This window comes from Rhodofomes roseus (genome assembly GCF_022264815.1).
Source record: "Rhodofomes roseus strain CIRM-BRFM 1785 chromosome Unknown C8Q71scaffold_22, whole genome shotgun sequence".
Classification (NCBI taxonomy): Eukaryota; Fungi; Basidiomycota; class Agaricomycetes; order Polyporales; family Fomitopsidaceae; genus Rhodofomes; species Rhodofomes roseus.
In genome coordinates, this window is record NW_025952978.1 from 194,229 (window position 1) to 215,530 (window position 21,302).

Consider the following 21,302-nt stretch of genomic DNA (forward strand, 5'->3'; position numbering starts at 1 on the left):
ATATGCAAATACTGTCTGCGCAAACCACAATCTGTACGTGGAGAACCAATGTCAAATCAGCGCGCACACGCTTTGGGTGTGCAACAGGCTGTTTCAGGTGACTTATGGTTCGTCAAATGCCACCAATGGCATTGATGAGCTCCGAGTCACTGACCGCTTCGCAGACGTTCCGTCACCGCGCTCGGGCTTCCAGTCACAGACACCGGGGTGACCCCGGGTGACTATTCCCCACCTCCCAGTGGTCGGAGCGGCATAAGTTAGAGAATCGAGGACAGTGCGCCGCGAACAAGAGGCGTGCAACGACTCGGATACGCAACGACTCGGAGTGCCGATAGCAATACGAGCAGCCGCTGACATGGTGCTCAACCTTCAACGGTAATGTAATCGCCTTCCTCAGCCAGTTCTGTTTGATGGTCAAGGCCGGACAAACTCTCAGTGACACTCATCGTCAACAAATGATCATGAACGCGATGCACATCGAGAACCCCATAAATAGGTGTTCACAACTGTCCAAGACCGATTTTTCATTGGGTCGAGGACGTCGGTTCTTCCGGAGGCTGTGTCTCCGAGATACCAAGGCCACACGCAAGTCATTTAAATAAGCATCGGCCAGCCCCCTCTTCTTCGACTAAGTCCCCCTACTCGCGTCGATACACCACATGGCTCGATGGATCCTCGTCATCTCCATTCTGGTGTTCTGCTGTGCAGAGGCCTTTGCTTCGAATGCGCCTACGTGCTACAGCGGCAGTGATACCCTTCAGTGGTATACTAATGCAATCGGAGAGACTCCATGTGCGACGCACCTCTCTGAGGCGCATTTGGCAGTAGTAACTCATTGCATTGTTCGTAGGTGCAACATACCAGCGACTGAGGCAAATATGTAACAGCGACTGTATGTCATCCCGCCCCATTGCGTCACATTGCAGCTCAATGTGGGCGGCCCTTACGTGCGTTTCGGATGCAGACACAACCCCAACATGGGCCATCGACACCCCTACAGATCAGTGTGACGACCCACTGAGTACGTTCGTCTGTTTGGTTCACTGCTGCATCCAATAATGTTGATCGCGCACAAGACACTTGCTGCTGCAACTCCATCGCGTGGTCGATACGGATGCTGTGCATCAAGTGCGCTTCCTATACTTCTCTTGCAGCCTTTCAGAGCTCATGCTTTCTCAATCCCTGTTTCTAGCTGCGAATGGGATGAGTTCGGCGTGAACGATCCTGGACACAGTGGCGGTATGTGGACCCAGGTTCATCTCTCGCACGTCAGGTGATGATCGTGGTGTTGGGTCGTAAAGTCGCGGGAAATTTCTACCAATATCGATGGAGTACAGGTGTGCCAAACAATGGCGTGTATTGCGGGGATGGGTACAACCAGACGTAAGTTTAGCCGTTGTCACTTAAGCTCTGCTGATCGGCGCACTTTTAAAGATTACCAGACACCCTTCAGCAAGCGGTTTGTGACAGAGGAATCCATGTCGGCGATTTCCTATACAGTATATTCTGGCCCGATGGTTCTTGGTAAGCACTGGCTCCTCTCCTGCAAACTGCGCGGCTCACGACCGTCTCAATGCTACCCATTAACTCTTGATCAATGCAGGAACTTGTGGGTACTACATCATAGTAGACTGGCATACTATTAATCCTTCATCTACCTCATAATAGCACGGCCTTTGAGACCCTCGCCAAGGACATTCTGGCATCGCACAATAATCAGTCTCTTGATTCGTGCACGGAAAATTCGAGCACGGCTGCTGCTGTCACTTCAACTATAACCTTGTTGAGCACAGCCCCTGCTCAATTGAATGCGGTTGCGAAGGTCGACACTGCCGCAGTGGTCGGTGGCTCTCTTGGTGGTGCACTCGGGCTCGTACTCCTCGGTGCCATCATAACGACTCTCTACGTCAAGCGACGCCATCTGCAGCATTCCCGTCCGGTGGTCGCGGTCACGACACAAGGCGGGCCATATAGCCGATCGCCGGCCAACCCTGGGATGGATATGGGCACTCATCTCGTTACACCTTTCCTCGGGCAATCTTCACGTCGACCGCCGAGCGAGGAGACGCCTCGTGAGTGACATATTCAATCAGTGCAATAAGTCTGATTTCGAACGCCTCTGTAGAGTGCAGTCCATTACCCGGTGCGCCGCACAGCGGAACACATTTGATCTCGAATGGCTTGTATACACCGCCGTCAACCAACGTCGATGCATCGAAGGATGTCAGGACCTACAGCAACACCACGAATGAATCAGTGCGAACACAGTTGCCTCCCGAGTATCGTACCGTGTATTCCTCTGAATGAGCGCCGTCAGGACTGGCGGTTTCGTACCGTTCGGCGACTCCAAGGTAAGACAAGAAGGCTTGTACTGCGACGGTTGCTGATTCGTCTTGCAAGGTGTATCCGTATGTATGTGACACTTGCTACAACTCGCCTTCTAGTGCACCTATCCCCCCTGTCGTTACAGTGGTTTCGGAAAGAAAAGTCCGTGTTCTTGTCGATCATTACCTCAACCCCCTTCGTTGGCTAGTATAAGACCCTACTCAAGCTCTACTGCTGCTTCAGTCTCAGTATGAATGACAGGAGTAGCCCCATACGCGCCCATGATGATGACGCTACATATCGTAGACGAGCACGGTGTACCGTGATGCTTGTGCAGTGGACACGGGTCAATTAGCGCGACGATTGCCACGGTAATATAAAGAGGCATGTTAGCATGCCGGAGGCCGCCAGTGGTCCTACAATCGTCCGCAGTTGAGATGGTCATAATCTGTCAAGTCATATTACATCTACACTAAGCGATACGTCTGTACGTCGGGAGCCTCACTCGAGTTACACTTGGAACTTCCACAGTGGATGCTCGTCACCCAAACGCAAGCGGCTCTCCTGGTCGTCTTTCTCGCTGACCTCCCCGGACTGCAGCAACCGCTCCTTCTCCCTGTTCCGCCTTGCAAGTACGAGCCAGTTCAGCGCGGCCGCTGCGCTGACGAGGACAAGGTATCCGATGGCGAAGCCATGGCCGAGGTAGAAGCGCGGTCCGTACCGGTACAGTTGCGTACCGACGATCGCTCCCAGACCCTGTACAACGCACCAGCGTCAGTCCAGTCAGAGCTCTCAGCGAGAGGGGGGCCGAATGATCTCACGTTGCCGACACTGATCTGCAGCGCACAGGCGACGGCGCGCTTGAGCTGTCCGGAGACGTTGTTCGCGGGCCATGAGAGCGTGATGGCGGTTGCCGGGTAGATGCCTCCCGCACACAGGAAGGTCGCGAAGTACTGCACGCCCGTCGTCGCGGAGGCGATTAGGATGATGTAGCCAATGATAGCCAGAATCGCGCCGGCGATGATGAACGGCGCACGTCGGTTGATGTAGTGCGAGCCCCACGCAGTTGCGAACGTGAGCACGGTCGCGACAAAGTATGGCGGTACGGTGAGCAGCTGAGCTTCGGCAGCTGCGTATCCGAGGTCTGCGATGATAGTCGGCTGCGTGCGCCAGACGGTTCGTTCAACATCCTTTCGGGCGTGCGTAAGGGACTCACCAAGAATAGCGACAGAGTGTACAATGGCAAGGAACATCCGACGAAGCAGAGGCAGTAAAGCCAGACAGTAACGTCTTCGAAAGCTTTCCTGACATAATGCCAGCGGAAAGTCTCGCCGCTGAGCGCGTCGCTGTCAGCACGAAGCCGGTCGTGTAGAAGTGTCTTCTCTTCCGGCGTAAGGAAGGAGACTGTGTCCGGATAGTTATGCACCAACGCATATGAGAGCAGTGCAATCACTATGGTCAGTAAACCCTGCACGCGTTCATCAGACCAGAACCGTATAATCACTGTGAGTGGACGATACCTCTATAATGAATATCCAGGACCATCCGGACTTATGTCCGATGCCGTCCATTTTTCCAATGGCGTACGCAAGAGCACCACCGAAGGCCCCTGCCTGAGGTCAGTTCCGGTGTCACTGCAGACTGGTCTGATCCAGTAATTACCTGCAAGGCTAGCAGCGCTGAAGAAAATGGAGATGCGGAAGTGCTGCTCTTTCCGCTTGTACCAGCACGACAGATAGTATACAACGCCGGGGAAGAGACCGGCCTCCGTGGCACCCAGGAAGAATCGCTGGGAACACCGCGTGTCAGCGGCCGATCGCATTCGCATTGGTAGGACCGTACCACCGCTAGAAGACCCGCGTAGTTGTGTACGAGCCCCATTAACGTGGACACTATGCCCCAGACGACCATCAACGTAGGAAGCCATAGCCGCGGTGTCAGACGTTTGAGGACAATGTTGCTTGGGATCTCAAACAGAACGTATCCCAAGAAATACTGCCTGGATGTCAGCACATTGTGCAAGCCTCGTCGACTGTATAGGCTCTCACCAAGGTAAGGGCGTTGAGATAGTCGGCCTGGGTCATCTTAAGATCCGTCGTTAGCCCATCAAGTTTCGCGTTCCCGATATTCGAACGGTCCAGGAAAGAGAGAAGATATAGGATGGTCAAGATGGGTAGTAGACGTGCATCCAACTTGCGGACGAGCTTCCGTTCCAAAGTTGTCCGGTGGGCATCCGACAGAGGCACGTCTTGCTTCGTCAACTCTACAGAGTTGATAGATGCCTTTCCGGAGAGCGTTCCGTTCGCTGATGCGCCTTGGGCCGTCATGGTCGTCGAGAAGGAGGCGACCCTTCAATCCGAGCGGCTGTGACCTCTCGTTAAAGAGGAAGCAAGCGGAGCGCAGGACGGAGCGGCACCATAAGTTCACACAGGACGAACATTCATACTGCCGTGGTGTCCGGGAGTTGATAAGTATTGGCGTAGCCTCGCGGAAGAACCGGCTGGGATTGCGTGAGGTAAGCGTGGTCTATGCTAGTCTGTGCTGAGCAAGAGCGAATCAGAAACAGAGACCAGGCACCGAGGGATGTCAATGAACGCACGAAGCCATCCCGCGTTGGTGTCTTGCGGAGATTCTGCATGGAGACATTCAACCGCGTTATGGCGAAACGCCCCGGGAGGGTCCCATCACGCAATCCTGACTTCTCTTGACGCGACGCGATAACACACCCATACTTGCTGTAGTATCCCACTCTACGCAGTACTTATGTGGCGTGTGCATGATGGCATTGTTCAACGTCCCGTTGTACATGATCTTATTTGGCTATGGTAAGTGCCAATGGAGCATCGCTGAGTTAAGCCCAAGTTGGGCCTGGTGGCGAAGAACAAGCCGTCGAGACCCACTTTGATCCAGACGGAGCACTCCGAGATCACGATCGTAGCAAACGTACATGTACAAAAAGGGTAAGTCTTGCGCTCATGTCTGGCACATGTCTTCGGGCTCCGAGTTCAAGCTAGCTGGAAGATGGACAATCGGGGGCCGGAGCAGACGCACGGCACACGGCCAACATAAAAGCGGGCCTTGCTGTGAGCCACACTCACGCTGCCGGACTATTACTCGCCTACCCTGATTGTTCGATACTACTACACAAGGCGCATCCGCTCAGACACTGTAACAAGCAACAAATCAATGCTCTTGGCCACGACAACTTCAACTACTCAGCGTTCCACTCGCTCTGATACGCCGGCGGTAACCGCAGGCTGCCAAGCGTGAGCCGCCCAGCATCCTCCTCTTGCACAACAGGGCGAATCGAGTCCGTCGCCTCCACTTGCGAGCCGGGTCCCATCTGACTGTAGCTGCTCGCGCTTTCCGTGGGCGGTTGGGCATGATGCAGTTGGTCCCGAGAACCATAGCGGCGTGAGTGAGAGGTAGTGCCAGTGCCCGAACTCGTGCCTGAGCCTGTGTTGGAAGTCGACGTAGGGAACGTTGAGCTGGAGGTGTTCTGATGCATGCGGGCCCACTTCTCGCTAGGCCCCGGTGGCGCAGGATTTGCGAAAGGATCGCTTCCTACGAAAGCAAAGATAGTTGAAGGGTAGGTAGTAGGGATGTACGGAACGCGACTCACTCGATGCTTGTGCCATGAACGGCGAAATGGAGTTCCTCTCAGCCGTGTTCGGGCTCATGGGCCCATGCGATGACTCCGATGCCGCATCCGTGACCACGAGCGGCCCGCTCGCACTACTGCGCTTCCTTCTGGTGAACCAGACAGCAAGGATGCCGAGCAAGAGAAGGGCAGCCACACCGCCTATCACACCGCCGGCGATGGCACCTGTGCTGGCCTTGTGCCCGCCGCTGGTCGTTCCGAGGCCCACGGCAGTCCCATTCACCCCAGATGACGGAACAACAGTCACGAGGGTTGTGACGACAGCGACAGAGGTCGCTGAGCCATTGACGGTCGTGCGTGACTCGAAGGTTGTCACGATGGAGGACGAAACGTACTCAGAGGTGGTCGACGAGGAAGAGGACGAGGACCCTGATGCGGGCGAGTTGGAACCGGGCGCATTTGAGGACGTGACACCTGAAGAACTCGTGGGCTGGGCATTACTCGTTGGATTCGCGCTTGACGAGGCTGCGATTGCGCTGGTACTTGTACTGCTGTGCGTTGACGACGTGCTGCTGGTACAGTGATAGACGTTTGACCCGCTTGCCGCATCGTCTTGTTGAGCGGACTCCCGAGTGTACGTACTACATAGCGCGGTCGATGAACATGGAGTCGTCTCGCACAGGACACGAACTTACTAATACCTAGGTGCACCGAGTATGAATGATCATCCTAGGTGGGCCTAACTACTGCGACACGCACCATGAACCATCTGTCCAGAACAGTCCGTACAAGAAATCCTGAAGCTTGATACCCTCATTGCATACAGCTGTTTCGATGTTGGAAGGAAGGCTGACAAGGAGGATCTGTGGGCAAAGGCGACAAATGTGATTCCGGGGGACTTACGTTTGATTTGTCCCGTCACCACAGTACTTGGTGCCACCGAAACGGTACCAGTAGTATGCTGGTACGCCTGCATAACACGGTAAGCTCCTGAGCGCGAGTACGCGGAGCACGGCGGAGTCGAGACTTACCAGCGTCGATACCATTCACGCTACTGCTGTCCGTATCCCACTGACAGCTAAAGGGTGGGCGAGAAATCAGGGAAAGTCGACCATTCAATGTATAGATGCTTACTTCATGCAAAGCATACTCAGTGCCCATGCAACAGAGTTACAGCAGCACGTAGCTAGCGGATTTGCGTAGTTAGCCGGGTGCTGCCACAAGCTTCATCGTGAAAAGGACATACACAGCTGATCGTCGCAGTTGTCACCAGGTGTATTGGGACGAAATGAGGGAACTTCATCTGCGAGCATGAGTGGTCAGGCTGCGTTACTAACATGTCATGGACACAGCACTGACAATCACTATTGCAGATCTGCCGCAATCGCTGGTAGGTCATACCTGCGCTGCGCGTCAAGACAATGCAAGGGCGAGCAGAACAGCGAGGACGTACATGGTGTCTCCCCCACGGTGTTGGTGTACCAGTCGAGCGCGCTTCCCGCGCAAGTCGTGTTGCCCGCGCCCAACACACGCCCAGCAAGAAGGATAAGAAGGAGGGGCGCAGAGGAACTAGTATAGAAGCGCAACATAAGTTAGCAGTAATGAGCACAGAGGAGTAAGGAAGTGGAAGGGGCCCGGATGACGGGGGAAGGATTGTAGGATGCGGTGCTGCCGCTGCTTGCACGGGCAGTGGGAAGGAAAAGGGACCCGATACCTCCGGCTGCCTGCTAATAGTAATACACGGAGGAGGAAGGCTATGGAGTTACATTATTGATGATGGTGGGTTGACAGATCGGACCACCAAAAAGGCAACCCCTTGATCCAATCTCGTATCCCGTAATTCTTGGACGTCCCCGAATGGTAACAGCCTGACAGTACAGTGACAGTACCTGTGCAGCGTTCTTCAAACGAGGCACGCCTTTCGAACTGAGGTGCAGAGCGAAGTCCAGACTCTGATAGACTCGCCCCATCCACCCGAAGCTAGGTCCGTAGGTAGCGGTTATGTAGTCGATGGATTGGGCGAGTCCATTCACGGGTTTCGTTAAGGAGCCGACTTCGGATCGTTTCGATGAAGCACAACAGGTTGTGATTGCAACTGCTGCAGTCCGGCCGTGAGTAGAGGGGTAGACGCATGCGAAGTGAACACAACCAACCATTAGTCTGTTCTGAAAGCTGACAACTGGGTCCTGGCTTCAGTGACGAAAACACCGGTGGCGACCATCGACTTGTGTCAATCACCGCGCTCTCGAGCATCAGTGCGCAGGAGAACTGCCAATCATGGCCGTTGTCGAGACTTGAAGTATAACATCGTATATCCACCGTGACGGACCTGTTGCACCCGGTGGGCCCGTGTATCGCTCAGGACTGCCTGCTCTGCAGGTCGCGCAAAGCAGCAGTCGTACTGTATTCACCGGGATGATGGCAGAAGGCAAGTGCGGCCGCGGCGTTGACGGCGGCGCGTCGGTGGCGGCGTGGCGCTCGTCCAGAAATGGTCTCAGGCAAGTCGCACGCGTGCACTGCACGCCTTCCCATAACCTACTCACATTTTGCGCTTTATTCACCTTCTGCTACCATCCTTGTACTCGTTCTACGTCTTCTCTGCGGCTTCAAGGAGGCCAACGAAGAGCCAGGAGCCACGTCTGGGGCTTGACTCTGCGGCATCTACATCGCTCACAGCCCAGTCTAGCTGGTTAGCAGAATAGCACTTGCGAGTCTCAAAAACCCTACCAGAGGCCCCTACATATCCCGGGAGTGGCTTCGGCGTGCGAGTGGTCGCCTTGAGAACTCTCGACGTTCCGACGACGCACGGACACCAGCATTGACGACCTCTCAGACACGTCTATGACCAGCCCAGATGCTCGGCCGGACAAGAACCTCCAATCATGACCAAGAGGGCTCCGCAACCGAGCCATTACTCGGGCACTCGTTCGAAGAGCCCCACAACGCGGAGGATGTCATATTCTCCGTCGCAGACGATGAAGACCTAGACGAATCCTCGGCCCTCAGCCGAGCCGACTCTCCTCAAGACACCCCAGGACATGTCCGTTTCCGTGAGGATGTACAAGTGATCGGCCTTCCCTTGCGATCTACGTTCGAGAGTCGAGAGACGGGTGAGTGAGTTGGATTCCCTTCTTCACGCCGTATCCAAAACTTATATGCGTACAGAGTATGAACTAGACACCGACGACCTAGATGGCGAAGCGGTCGCTCAGCTCGATACATCCCACCCGCCACGCTCTCCCCGCTCTCCCAGCAGTCGGCATCGCGAACAGTCCGTGCCACTACTCGTCGGTTTACTTGACACCGCGTCTGCACGGCGAGACACTGCCGACGGGACACTTCGCCTAGAGCAGAATGGTGTGGTGTTAGAAGAGGACGGTCCGCGGGTAGACCTGGAGGCTCTTGCCGCGAAGCAATCAGCTGGAGGGGGAATGCTAGACTCCGTGGCAAATATGGCCAACTCGATCTTGGGCGCAGGTAAATTGGTGGTGTCGATGGTACGCCTGTACTTACATGACGGCGAACAGGGATCATTGGTAACTATTTTCTACGATGTCCGATGTCTGTGTCTAACTATGCTGCGCACTAGGTCTGCCATATGCTGTACGGCAAGCGGGATTCGTCACAGGGCTCATACTGCTGGTCGCCCTGTGTGGAGTGACGGATTGGACCATCCGCCTCATTGTGGTCAACGCGAAGCTCAGTGGGCGCAACTCCTACATTGAGATCATGAACCATTGCTTCGGCCCGAGCGGGCGTGCAGCAGTGTCCTTCTTCCAATTTGCTTTTGCTTTCGGAGGTACGTCCGCCATCCACTCTTCGACGACGCAAGGCTCACCCCAGGAAAGGCATGTGCGCCTTCGGTATCATCATTGGTGAGTAGTCCATTGAATCCATCCCGTGCATGTTCCTGACTTCACGTCAGGCGATACGATCCCGCACGTCATCCGTTCTATATTCCCCACCCTCTCGACGATACCCGTCCTCTCCCTCCTCACTAAACGCCAATTCGTCATCGCCCTCTGCACCGTCTGCGTCTCCTACCCACTCTCACTGCACCGCTCCATCGACAAGCTCGCGCGTGCGTCCCTCCTGGCGCTCCTCGGCATGGTGACCATCGTCGTCTCCGTGCTCATCGATAGCCCACGCGTGCCGCCCGAACTCAAGGGCGACCCGTCGAAGCGCTTCACCGTACTCGGGCCGGGCGTGTTCCAGGCCATTGGCGTGATCAGCTTCGCATTCGTGTGCCACCATAATTCGCTGCTGATATATGGGAGCTTGCGCACGCCGACGCTGGACCGGTTCGCGAGGGTGACGCATATCTCGACGGCGGTGTCGTTGGTGTCGTGTTGCACGCTTGCGATATCAGCCTACGTTGTCTTCACGGACAGGACTCAGGGAAATATCCTGAACAACTTTGCAGGGGTGAGCTCAGTGCTGTACGTCTTCTTGTTAGGGGCGATCTAACTCGTAGTCGCAGAATGACACCCTCATCAATGTCGCCCGCTTCTGCTTCGGGCTGAACATGTTCACGACCCTCCCCCTTGAGCTCTTCGTCTGCAGAGAGGTACGCCGCCCTCTGGACTCTGCACCAGGTCCATCACTGAGACAGTTCTCGCAGGTCATAGAACAATATTTCTTCCCCCATGAGCCCTTCAACATGCAACGGCACGTCTTCTTCACGACAGCCTTGACCTGCTCCTCCATGATCAGTGAGTCCATCCATTCCCCCGCACGATCCACACTGATTTCCCTCTGCCAGTTGCCCTCATTACATGCGACCTGGGGGTAATGCTCGAGATCACAGGTGGAGTGTCAGCCACGGCACTGGCATTCATCTTCCCCGCGGCATGCTACCTCCGTCTAGCGGACCTGGGCCCGAAATGGTACTCTCGCGGCAGACTACCCGCCTTGGCTTGCGTGGCGTTTGGCGTCACCGTCCTTGTCATATCACTCTTTCTTGCGTTGGGCAAGGTATGGACTCCGGACGGCGCGGCACGGATATGCGTATAAGTCGGCGTGGCACCCTGGATTGAGATCTACATCAGGGCGGATATGCTCGCTAGATTGTACACTGGTTTGTGGGCATGCGGACTGTTGTGGTGCTTTGCTTCGCTTTCTCGACTCGCATGGACCTAGCAGTAGGAAAATATAATATGTGTAGCTATGCCTGAGTAATCACTCACGACTGTACTGTGAACTTCCCCGGTGTGATTTTAGCACGGCCGCATTTTACGGAGCCCTCAGTGGCAGCAGCCAATGGGTATCGTGCGAGTGGTCACGCATGGAAAGGTAAGCCGAGCGACGCGTCCCACCTGGGTACACATCGACCATGCATAAGCGGCTCCCGCTCGCATCTTCCCTCCGTTAGCAGGCTGTAGTCGACGACTCTATTTTTTACATCAGAAAAGGCTGCGTCGCTCGAGTATCTCCCAGCATGTCGCCCATTCAGCGGACAAGCGCGCTCACGCGCTCCTTGACACGCTCGCTCGCGACTCTCAACCATGCCCCGCCGGCGGGGAAGAGGTGAGCACTCAGTAGAGGGCAATGGACTGTGACTGATTTGATACAGCCCAACAGGTATGTCGTGAAGTTCCATAGCCTGACCTAGGGGTGACACGGAGCACGCAGCGATCGTCATGCTGAACATGGGAGGGCCCTCTACGGTGCGCACACTCTTCGTACCAACCATGGCCCAGATGCTTGACAAGTCGGATAGCTCCCTGAGACTTATGACTTCCTCAAAAATCTCTTCTCCGACGGAGACCTCATCCCGCTCCCCTTCCAGTCTGTCCTCGCCCCTATAATCGCGCGGCGGCGGACGCCACAAATCGAGCAGCAATACGCCGACATAGGCGGCGGCTCACCCATCCTCAAGTACACGAACATCCAGGGTGAACGCATGGCCGCCCTGCTCGACGAGCTCCACCCTGCGACCGCGCCCCACAAGCACTACGTTGCGTTCCGGTACGTGCAACCCCTGACGGACGAGACCGCGCGGCAGATGAAGGCGGACGGCGTGAAGCGCGCTGTTGCGTTCACGCAGTACCCGCAGTATAGCTGCAGCACGACGGGGAGCAGTTTGAACGAGCTCTATCGGCGGGGGAAGGCGGGCGAGGCGGGGGACGTACAGTGGAGTGTCATTGACCGCTGGGGCACGCACCCGGGTTTTATCGAGGTGCGTTCTTGCACACTTCAGCCTGTTTCGTTGGGCCCTGCGAGGCGCACAGCACCGGTCTCTGTACGGTGTGTTTCTGTCACCGGAGTCCGTCATGTGCGGATCGTTTCTCACTCGTGTCTGTGCGCGTTTGGAGGTGGCAGGGCCCAGCGATGTGGACTCTATGGTCGAGAATGTGTCTGATCTTCCTTCAGGCGGTTGCGCAGAACGTCGAACGGGCGCTGGCGAAGTTTCCTGAGGAGACGCGCTCGGATGTCGTGCTGCTCTTCTCTGCTCACTCACTTCCCATGTCGGTCGTCAACCGCGGGGACCCCTATGTCCCCGAGGTGTCTGCCTCCGTCTCAGCGGTGATGGACCGGCTCGGGCATTCCAACCCGTATAGGCTCGTCTGGCAGTCGCAGGTCGGACCCTCCGCGTGGATGGGCATGCAGACAAACGACGCGCTCAAGGGGCTTGCCCGACTGGGGCGCAAGAGGGCCATTCTTATCCCGATCGCGTTTACGAGCGACCACATTGAGACGCTGTACGAGCTCGATCTCGAGTACGCGCGCGAGGCGCAGGAGGTGAGCTTGCCACAGGAACCGCGATAAAACTTTACGTTGACAACGCATCTTCCAGCACGGCATGGAGGTAGTCCGCGCCGAGTCCCTTAACGAGTCGCCCGTGTTCATTCGCGCGCTTGCGGACCTGGCCGCAACACACCTGCGGGACGTCAGCGCGGGCAAGACAGGGCCGACGAGCGTGCAGATGGGCCTCCGGTGTCCAGGGTGCACAAATGCGACGTGTGGGCAGCACAAGACTTGGTTCGCGCGTGGGGGGCGCTAGCAGGCAGGCTCGCCGGCCGAGATCGGTGTGGTAGACACGACCTTCTTGTGACATGTATCTCCTGTTCTGCTCTATCGGTGAATATGCAACGATCCGATGTACCTCCTGCGCTGCGTTTTGCGCGGTGTACGTGTGGGTATAGACGCGTCTGTGTCCGGCAAAGGGGCCTTTGTCCGACCGCGTCGCGAGAAATGGCGGGGACATGACCGCGTATCGTTCGACGCAGGCGTCACGCCAGGCATTATCGCCCCTTCCCTGCACCGGTATTGTCTTTGTCTCAGATCATCAGCCTACGAGTCAACATAAAGCGTAGAGTGTGTATAGAAATGCCTGTGCCCGTATTAGCTGCGTGCCTTTTGAGAGACGACCGAGCGGCCGCGCTCATCATCTTCACCACCACTCCGCGATGACGACGACCGCTGTCTCTGCGCCTGGCAAGGTCCTTCTCGCAGGCGGATATCTCGTACTTGATCCTGCGTACTCTGGTGTGGTCGTCTCGACCAGCGCGCGATTCTACACCAGCGTCGGCGACCTCGACGAACCGGCGAGCGTTGCAGCCGCAAAGGCGGACCGCCCGATTGAGATCCGCGTGCGATCACCTCAGTTCGTGAACGCAACTTGGATCTACGTCGTCACCTTCGTCGACGAGGCCGTGCGTGTCGAACAGGTCGCGGGCAAGTGAGTAGTGTGGGGAGATGCGGATGGGATACTCAAGCTCATCGGGTTTTATCTTGTAGTACATCCTCGTCGAAAAACAAGTTCGTTCATCTTGCCCTCCAGCGTACGCTCTCTCTAGCACTAGAGGCTCGTGGTACTGGTGCCCTTCAGAACAGCCTTGGCTATGGCCTGGATATCACTATCGTCGGTGATAACGATTTCTACTCGCAAAGGGCTCAGGTGCGTATCGTCCACCGTCTTTCAGCCACACTCCTCATATTCTCCTGTGCGGATAGCTAGCAGCGAAGAACCTCCCTCCGACACTCGCATCCCTCGCAGAACTCCCACCCTTCTGTCAGACTAGCGTGCAGCTCGCCGATGTGCACAAGACGGGGCTCGGCTCCTCCGCGGCCCTCATCACCTCGCTCGTCTCGAGCCTCCTCGTCCACCTTCGCGTGATCCCTCGTGACTCCTTCGCAGGTGACGCAGAGGGCGGCATTGCGTCTGCGAGCGAGGGACGCAAGCTCGCGCACAACCTCGCGCAGTATGCGCATTGTCTGGCGCAGGGCAAGGTCGGGAGCGGGTTCGACGTGTCTGCGGCGGTGTTTGGGAGCCAGCTGTATACACGATTCGACCCCGAGGTGATCGCTCCGCTCATGAACGACGATGCGGTGAGTCAGGGCATTTCGTGAGATCGTGCAAGGAAAAGCTGATGGAAACATAGGCAGTGAAGCTCCACCCATCGATCTCTCCTTCGAACAATGCCTGGAATCATCGTGTCAAGCCATTCAAGCTTCCACCCCTGACTAGGCTGATGTTGGCTGATGTCGATGCTGGGAGTGATACGCCCTCGTTGGTAGGGAAGGTGCTGAAATGGAGGAAAGAGGACAGTAAGACAGGTGCGTCGCAGGGCACATTACAGGCCCACTCGAACTCAATATCCGCATGGGCACAGCGGACGACCTCTGGGATACATTGGACAAAGTAAATCATGCATTCAGCAAAACGCTGCTCAAGCTGTCCGATCTCTACGCACAAGACACGAAGGCGTACACTAAAGCAGTCAAGTATCTATCCACTCTGCAAACGGTGCAGGTGCGTGCGCTAGATTGCACCATGGCGAGCGCGGGCTCATTCAGTGCCTACCTCAGTGGCTCGTCAACCCGAACATCTCGGGTGGTGACCAAGAGATTATGGAAGCGTTCGCGGAGGCTCATCAGTATTCCGAGGTATTTCTAGCCATCGTCTGCTTCTCCTGCGCAGATAATCACCCGTCGCCAGGACATACGCGCCAAAATGCGTGAGATGGGCAAACTTTCGGGCGTTCCGATCGAGCCGCAGGAACAAACCGACTTGCTCGACGCATGTGTCTTCGGCGCTGGCGTCATTGGTGGCGGCGTTCCCGGAGGTTAGCCCCTAGTTTTCTCAGTCATCGTTCTCATGCTGACCAGCGTCGTTGCGTAGCGGGCGGTTACGACGCGATCTGGCTCCTTGTCCTCGACCCTGAGAACTGCCCACACGAGGAGTTGCCCTCGTCTCGGATAGAGGGCGTCTGGGCGGGTTGGAAGGGCATGGATGTCTCGCCGCTCTCCGCGTCGGAGAGCGTTGCGAAAGGCGTACGACTGGAGGATGTGGCAGGAGTGAAGGGCCTGAAGGGCCTTGTTGATGCTCCGTGGTAGGCTCAGACGACTTCGCGACAACGACTTCGCTACATATGGCTTATGCTTTTGTCTGGTGTGGTTATAGGTGACCTCATAGATGATATTCCCTCTGCTAATACACGCGGCCGCCGTATATTGTATCCTTGAAGCTTGAAGCCTGGTTGGTCGCTACGGCCTGCGGCAAGACGCATGGCGTGTCCTTTTGCGCCATCCCCCGCAAGTTTCAACTATCTTTTCCGGTTGTCACGCTGCCGCGTTGACTAGGTCCACTTACTCTGGAGGAGTGCTGTTTGCCATGTCCTGCATCACCTTTGGAAGCGGGCTCCGTAACCAAGTCGTGTCGAAACGTACGCGATCCGTTCTCATTCTCCGGTCGCTCAGTGTATGTCACGGTGCCAGTGCATAGCTGCTACCGTGTGACGTATACATCAGTACGTCAGTATCGCACTTAGGATCCGCATTGCACAAGCCTAAGGGCGTCACGCGTCACGCCCTCTGTCTCCAACCACCACCTCGGAGACCTCCGCTTCCTTGTCCCGCGCTACCTCCCAACCTCTGGGCCCATCCTCCTTGACTTCGGTGAGTAATCGATCCGAGACCTGCTGTAAATATCTGAAGTACCAATAGTACGCAAGCCATATGGTCCAGGAAACCTACTTCGCCAGTGCAAGCTCATCGAGCGACCCAGGCGCACGACGGAAGACAGGACCCGCGACAAGACGGGTTTCTTTGCTAGACCTGGATGACTCCGAACCTCTTCTCTGCACCGCTCCGGCAAATGGTCCGTATCATTGCGTCCGGAGTCAAGCAACAGCAGCAGTCCCAAGCCCATCTGCCAAGCACGAACCTGCAGCTGAACATGCTTCATGTTCGTGCCCAGCCGTTCCTTTGAGACAACAACCCCGTTATGGTCCGCAAATGCTGGCTCTGGGCTCTCTTCCTGCTACCTTGATGCTACTGGCAACGTTCTGCGGACGGTCTCGCGGCAAAGGACTGCCTGGCGCTAGTCCAATGCATTTGACCGCCGAGTCCGAACATGAAGTTCTGATCACCTTCGAGGATCTTTCCGAAAGCCGACAAACATCACTACACCCTAGCACCCTCTCTGATATACCCCATTCTTCGCATGGCTATCCATCTTGCGCAGCGTCTCCTCTGAGTCGCGTTGATTGCACCCTGGCAACTGTCGCTGAGGACGCTAGTCGTACCTCATCGTCTTCGACTCGCGCTAGCTCCGGTCGAACGAATGACGCAAGCCACTCTCCTGGTGCACCGTCGGTCTCCGAGGCGCCTGTGTCTCACTCAGCCTCCCTCCATGGAGCTAGGGAAGACGATGTCGACGCGTGGGCACACGCATTCGTGAGTGTATTGTTCGATCAGTGTAGCGATGGTATCTGAGCGTTTTCCATCGGAGCAGAGGAAGGCCTTCGACGAGGTTCTCACCTCGCCGCCCCCTGCCAGTGCCGCACGTCCCAATGCCCCTCAGACTACTATCGAAGCGTCTGCATCTACTAGCGAGCAGGAATCATCTCGCACGCATTCAAGCTCTACGGCTACTGGTAGGGTGACACTCCCTGAGACGCCTTCCCGTAGCAAGGAACCCACCGGACTGACACCTCGCCGCCGCGATCTCGGAACGTCCCTCGCCCGCATCTGCGTCCTCACCGCTCTGTTCTACGCAGTGATCGAACTCGGTCGTGCCTTCGTAGCTCTCATCATTAATACCTACACGAGCTCTCCTTGGGCATTTCCCTCTACAGCCTAATCAATCTCCGTCCATGCCGTTTTCATGTGTAACTGTCTTTCTGTCATCTCGTTACTGTAGCGCTACTATGGCACGTCTGTGTATAGGTACACTGGATTCCTGATATCTCTGTTGTATAAGTTACAACCTGGATGAATTATCATCAAGTGAGCGATTGACCGACATCTGGAGTGAAGCTTTCAAGTCCACGAATCTTTGTGCCAGTGAGTATGGCTGCCACGAAGCGCGTGCGCATGCTCGAGCTACGTGCAGTTGCCTTTTATAGAAGACATACGAAACGCCTCCTCCAGAGAATGCCGCCTTGAGCGTCTAAGTGTGCAGTATACCTACCATCATCATATACCACTTTCCTGCTCATGAACTGGCCCGACGATCTACACGGCCATGAATTATACGACACATATCCTTGACATCACTTAGGATGTATCGCGGGTCGTAGATGGATGGTGATGCTAGCGACTCGGATGGATCCAATAATACGTGTATGTCTTATGTTGTGACCTCTCATAGACGAGTCTCATCCGGACTCCGCTTCATTGCTGCACTTCAAGGGAACGCAGGATAACAGGATGAAGGCTAACACCATATAGTCCTTGGCACTAGCGGTCGGTGCTTCCCCGCCCCTTCACCCTGGTGTCCTTCTCCAGCCTTCACCTCGACGGAGAGCGCCCGCGAAGCACATTCAACTAACGTGACTTCGTTGAACATCGAAGATTTCCGGTATCATGTCGATTTCCATTAAGCTTGGAAGCTAAGGGTTGCTAACTCCGGCAGTCGAGGTTGAAATCGGGGCGGATGCAGGGGGCTGCGGGAGCGGTATCCGCACCACGAATGGGTGGTTTGAGTGCACATCTCAACCGTACAGCGCCGGTAGTGGAACGGATATGGATTCTATGCATCTAGGTCTCTTCCTCCCGCATATCCGATCCGCTGTTCTAGCCCCGGCGGAAGCTCTTCACGTCCGCGTTGAACGCTTTCCGACCCTCAGGCCCGAACATGCATAAATAGCGGGCACAAACTCGCCTAACTTCATCACATCTGCACGAGCATTAACCGTACAACCTCACGTCATCTTAACTTTCACTGTTCTCTACGCACATCATGTTCCCCAAGGCCACTCTCGTCGCTACCGTCTCTCTTGCGCTGCTTACCTCTGCGAACCCTATTGACCGGGGAACGGGATCGTCGATCCCTTTCGCGAAGCGCAGTGGGCTCACCACGGAGGACGGCATCTTTGACCATCAGAGGGCCATCATCAGTACGATCCAGACTCACAAGTAAGTCCATCTGCCGCATGTAGTACGAGTCAGCGTGTTGACGGCTGCCGCAGCAAGCATCGCAGGAACTTGATGAACCTGCAGGCAAACGATGCCGCAAGTATGAGCGAGGTACGAGACGACCGGTGTTGCACTTGGAGCCGTAGTATTGACCCTTGCGCAGGGTGCTGAGGTCAGGCCGCTCCGAACGTACGACAGTCTGGACAAGCGCCAGAAGGAAGCAACCACTGACGAAGGGAGTGACCTCGAGTGGGCTGGCACCATCTCCATTGGCACTCCTCCGCAGGAATTCCTGATCGACTTCGACAGTAAGCATGTCACGCCAGCTCACCTTGGTCGAGGCTTAACAATATCCTAGCCGGGTCTGCCGACCTATGGGTGCCGTCGACCAACTGCACTCAGTCCGCGTGCAGCTCTAAGCACAAGTACAATGCAGCCAACTCATCGACGTCTGCGATGCAGTCGGGCACATTCTCCATTCAGTACGGCGATGGTTCCACATCCTCCGGACCCGTCCTCACCGACACCGTCTCGGTCGCGGGTATCAAGTCGACAGGGCAGTACCTCTCTGCCGTAACGTCGCTGTCGAGCGGCTTCGCCGCCGATCCGCTCGACGGTATCCTCGGAATGGCGTACCAGAAGATCTCGACGCTCAGCCACCCGCCGTTCGTCAACCAGGCGAAATCTGAGGGCAGCATCAAGGATGCTGTCTTTGGCATGAAGCTCGCACACACCGGGTCTGAGTTATACATCGGCGGGACCGACACTTCACTCTATCAGGGCTCGGTCGAGTACCACGCCATCACCGGCTCGGGCTTCTGGCAGATCTCGGGAGCAAGTGCGCTCGTTAACAACAAGACCACCAACTCTGGTTTTCAGACTGTATGTCACTGCGCTGCTCCGCATTGCGCATTGGCCTGATTCATGTGTTCTAGGTCATCGATAGCGGCACCACCATCATGTACGGTCCGCCCAGCGCTGTCAAGACGTTCTACGCCTCCGTGCCGGATTCATCGGTCTTTGACTCGACCAACGGCTTCTACCAGTTCCCATGTGACTCCGTCCCCCCCGTCGCTTTCAACTGGGGCGGTAAGAACTGGAACGTCAGCGCGGCGAAGTGAGTCTCGGATCGCTCCTCCCGGTCGTGCGGAACACTGACGTTCCCTCCGTAGCTTCAACCTCGGCCAAACGTCGAGCGGATCCAAGTACTGCGTTGGTGCTCTGGCCGGCCAGGATCTCGGCCTCGGGGGCAACGTGTGGTTGCTCGGGGACAGCTACATGAAGAACGTGTACTCCGTCTTCTCATTTGATCAGAACTCCGTCGGCTTTGCTGCGCTGTCTTAGGGCTAGCCAATTGATATGTACATAGTAGAACGGGGGATAGAATCCCTGTATGTAAAAGAACAAACAAACTCGAGACTTTATACGAGCCCATAGCCACCAGGCGTCTTGAGGCCTGCTACCTGAGATGACGAAAACTCCAATTGGCTACTAGGGCCATGTCGATCCGAGCCTGAGTATTGCTCGCTCATATTTGAGGGCGTTGTTAACGGAATGCAGCTATGGCTCGCATCGCATACTTAGATCCGGATGCATTAGCAAGTATCCATGAGACGTACCCGTCTTAGAGGACGAACCCAAAGCCAACATACCTCGAGTTCACGCACAACACACAGCAAAGGTAGCGAGACGAATGAATAATCCACATTTCTAAGCCCGATAAAACCCAAGGAAAACATCAATGAGACATAAAGACTGTCTGTACCATGACAAGGGCCACCCGCTACCACCGCGTCCGGCAGTAACGAGCAACCCCCATCGCGCCGCCGACAGAAGATGCACCCCAACACCGCGTCCGGTGTTGGAGCGCACCTCCTGCCCTTGAACGCTGGTCAGACTACATGGCAAGAAAGAAGAGGAAAAAGACAAAACGGGGACCACAGGGACGAGACAAGAGACTACAGGAACGAGACGGGGAAACGAGACCGAGGCCGCGACCGAGACTACAGGGACGAGAGGAGTAGACAAGACCGAGTTGACTGAAACGTTCTGGGAAGAGACCATAGAGCGAGCCATGCGAGTGTCCGGAGGTAGGCTTGCGTGCGAGACTTGAGCGAGTCGTAATCCAAGACGAGCGTAGGCAGAATACTTGCAGATGGGACCATGCGTGTTGACGTCGGGTCTAGAACCGACGCAAGAGACGAGACGAGATGGTAGCGTTCGTGGAGAGTCAGGGAGCTGCGAGGCGAAGACTAATGGCGCTGAAGGGCGCTGGATGCTTGGAGGCGCGACGCGTTGGTGCGGCGGCGAAGTGACACCTGCGAGAGGCGAGACGGAGACGCGGGCGATGCTTGATGCCAGGGCGAGGATACGAGTGGCCGGGATGAGATCCGAGAAAGGCAAGGAGACGACGAGGCTGCGTGACTAGGCCGTGATGAGGCCGAAACAAGGCGGCGGAAGTACGAAAGACACGGAGGCTGAGAGGCCGTAGGAGACGAGGACGCATGAAGACTGGTCGCGGGTTTGCTTGATGGGACAAGGTCGGAGACGGGAGTCATCGAGATATCGAGAAGCGAGCAGCGAGAGCGACACTGCGACGGTCTATTGAGAATAAGCACCGTTGCATATAACAGAGGACGTACCTAGTCGCCGAACTCAATCTGGAGCAGTGCGTCGCGTGGTCAGTGCTACCAGCCTGCCCCACAACGTTAGCCGCCCTGGGAAGTCGGGTCGCCGAGGAGCAGCTAGAGCGCGGTTCTCAGCCCAGTACTGAGCGCCGTAATTAGGGCCCATGAGGTGGTTGAACAGAGGGTAGAGGGTGCTCCGATGCGCATACCGCTCGGCACGGATTTCGCGCATTATCTGCACCAGACTATAGATGTACCATGGATAGAAAGGAATGGTCATCAAACCAGAGACGACGATGAGGCATCTGATGCGGCAGGGACCTGGGTCACTCCGCAGGTAACGGACGCAGGCAGAGCGGACACGGTAGACCCAGGTGATAGAAACG

The 21,302-nt window shown here is 56.1% G+C and overlaps 8 protein-coding genes across 8 annotated transcripts; 6 read left to right on the forward strand and 2 right to left on the reverse strand.

Moving 5' to 3' along the window:
* The first annotated feature begins 641 nt into the window (after positions 1-641).
* Positions 642-2,703, forward strand: C8Q71DRAFT_850385 (uncharacterized protein). Its single transcript, XM_047926727.1, has 11 exons — positions 642-792; positions 851-892; positions 965-1,021; positions 1,077-1,128; positions 1,193-1,239; positions 1,302-1,383; positions 1,435-1,524; positions 1,604-1,609; positions 1,669-2,072; positions 2,126-2,351; positions 2,401-2,703. The coding sequence occupies exons 1-10, from the start codon at positions 660-662 to the stop codon at positions 2,305-2,307; spliced, it is 1,095 nt and encodes a 364-aa protein (XP_047775231.1). The 5' UTR covers positions 642-659; the 3' UTR covers positions 2,308-2,351; positions 2,401-2,703.
* A 54-nt stretch (positions 2,704-2,757) lies between these two features.
* C8Q71DRAFT_777928 (major facilitator superfamily domain-containing protein) lies at positions 2,758-4,861 on the reverse strand. Its single transcript, XM_047924744.1, has 8 exons — positions 4,742-4,861; positions 4,374-4,689; positions 4,168-4,320; positions 3,988-4,114; positions 3,846-3,934; positions 3,542-3,793; positions 3,147-3,485; positions 2,758-3,081 (listed from the first exon to the last, which is right to left on the reverse strand). The coding sequence occupies exons 2-8, from the start codon at positions 4,650-4,652 to the stop codon at positions 2,836-2,838; spliced, it is 1,485 nt and encodes a 494-aa protein (XP_047775232.1). The 5' UTR covers positions 4,653-4,689; positions 4,742-4,861; the 3' UTR covers positions 2,758-2,835.
* Positions 4,862-5,494: 633 nt separating this feature from the next.
* Positions 5,495-7,456, reverse strand: C8Q71DRAFT_266818 (uncharacterized protein). Its single transcript, XM_047917403.1, has 9 exons — positions 7,380-7,456; positions 7,286-7,327; positions 7,173-7,229; positions 7,061-7,112; positions 6,958-7,004; positions 6,830-6,896; positions 6,680-6,775; positions 5,948-6,567; positions 5,495-5,889 (listed from the first exon to the last, which is right to left on the reverse strand). Exons 2-9 carry the CDS (start codon positions 7,323-7,325, stop codon positions 5,537-5,539), a joined length of 1,332 nt encoding a protein of 443 aa, XP_047775233.1. The 5' UTR covers positions 7,326-7,327; positions 7,380-7,456; the 3' UTR covers positions 5,495-5,536.
* Positions 7,457-8,329: 873 nt separating this feature from the next.
* On the forward strand, positions 8,330-11,219 carry C8Q71DRAFT_777937 (amino acid transporter). The gene is made up of 9 exons (XM_047924745.1): positions 8,330-9,036; positions 9,092-9,403; positions 9,454-9,462; positions 9,516-9,725; positions 9,775-9,801; positions 9,852-10,351; positions 10,407-10,493; positions 10,548-10,638; positions 10,689-11,219. The coding sequence occupies exons 1-9, from the start codon at positions 8,781-8,783 to the stop codon at positions 10,937-10,939; spliced, it is 1,743 nt and encodes a 580-aa protein (XP_047775234.1). The 5' UTR covers positions 8,330-8,780; the 3' UTR covers positions 10,940-11,219.
* On the forward strand, positions 11,220-13,261 carry C8Q71DRAFT_777939 (ferrochelatase). Its single transcript, XM_047924746.1, has 5 exons — positions 11,220-11,506; positions 11,558-11,592; positions 11,646-12,104; positions 12,299-12,667; positions 12,723-13,261. The coding sequence occupies exons 2-5, from the start codon at positions 11,566-11,568 to the stop codon at positions 12,927-12,929; spliced, it is 1,062 nt and encodes a 353-aa protein (XP_047775235.1). The 5' UTR covers positions 11,220-11,506; positions 11,558-11,565; the 3' UTR covers positions 12,930-13,261.
* On the forward strand, positions 13,016-15,548 carry C8Q71DRAFT_266999 (ribosomal protein S5 domain 2-type protein). The gene is made up of 8 exons (XM_047917404.1): positions 13,016-13,607; positions 13,667-13,826; positions 13,883-14,257; positions 14,311-14,485; positions 14,542-14,681; positions 14,738-14,815; positions 14,868-14,994; positions 15,051-15,548. Exons 1-8 carry the CDS (start codon positions 13,336-13,338, stop codon positions 15,263-15,265), a joined length of 1,542 nt encoding a protein of 513 aa, XP_047775236.1. The 5' UTR covers positions 13,016-13,335; the 3' UTR covers positions 15,266-15,548.
* On the forward strand, positions 15,482-17,210 carry C8Q71DRAFT_267088 (uncharacterized protein). The gene is made up of 3 exons (XM_047917405.1): positions 15,482-15,826; positions 15,883-16,606; positions 16,665-17,210. Exons 2-3 carry the CDS (start codon positions 15,887-15,889, stop codon positions 17,010-17,012), a joined length of 1,068 nt encoding a protein of 355 aa, XP_047775237.1. The 5' UTR covers positions 15,482-15,826; positions 15,883-15,886; the 3' UTR covers positions 17,013-17,210.
* Positions 17,211-18,113: 903 nt separating this feature from the next.
* On the forward strand, positions 18,114-19,633 carry C8Q71DRAFT_726373 (acid protease; the record flags this gene model as incomplete). Its single annotated transcript, XM_047921759.1, has 6 exons — positions 18,114-18,289; positions 18,343-18,400; positions 18,453-18,597; positions 18,648-19,171; positions 19,225-19,406; positions 19,462-19,633. 6 exons carry the CDS (start codon positions 18,114-18,116, stop codon positions 19,631-19,633), a joined length of 1,257 nt encoding a protein of 418 aa, XP_047775238.1.
* Positions 19,634-21,302: the final 1,669 nt, after the last annotated feature.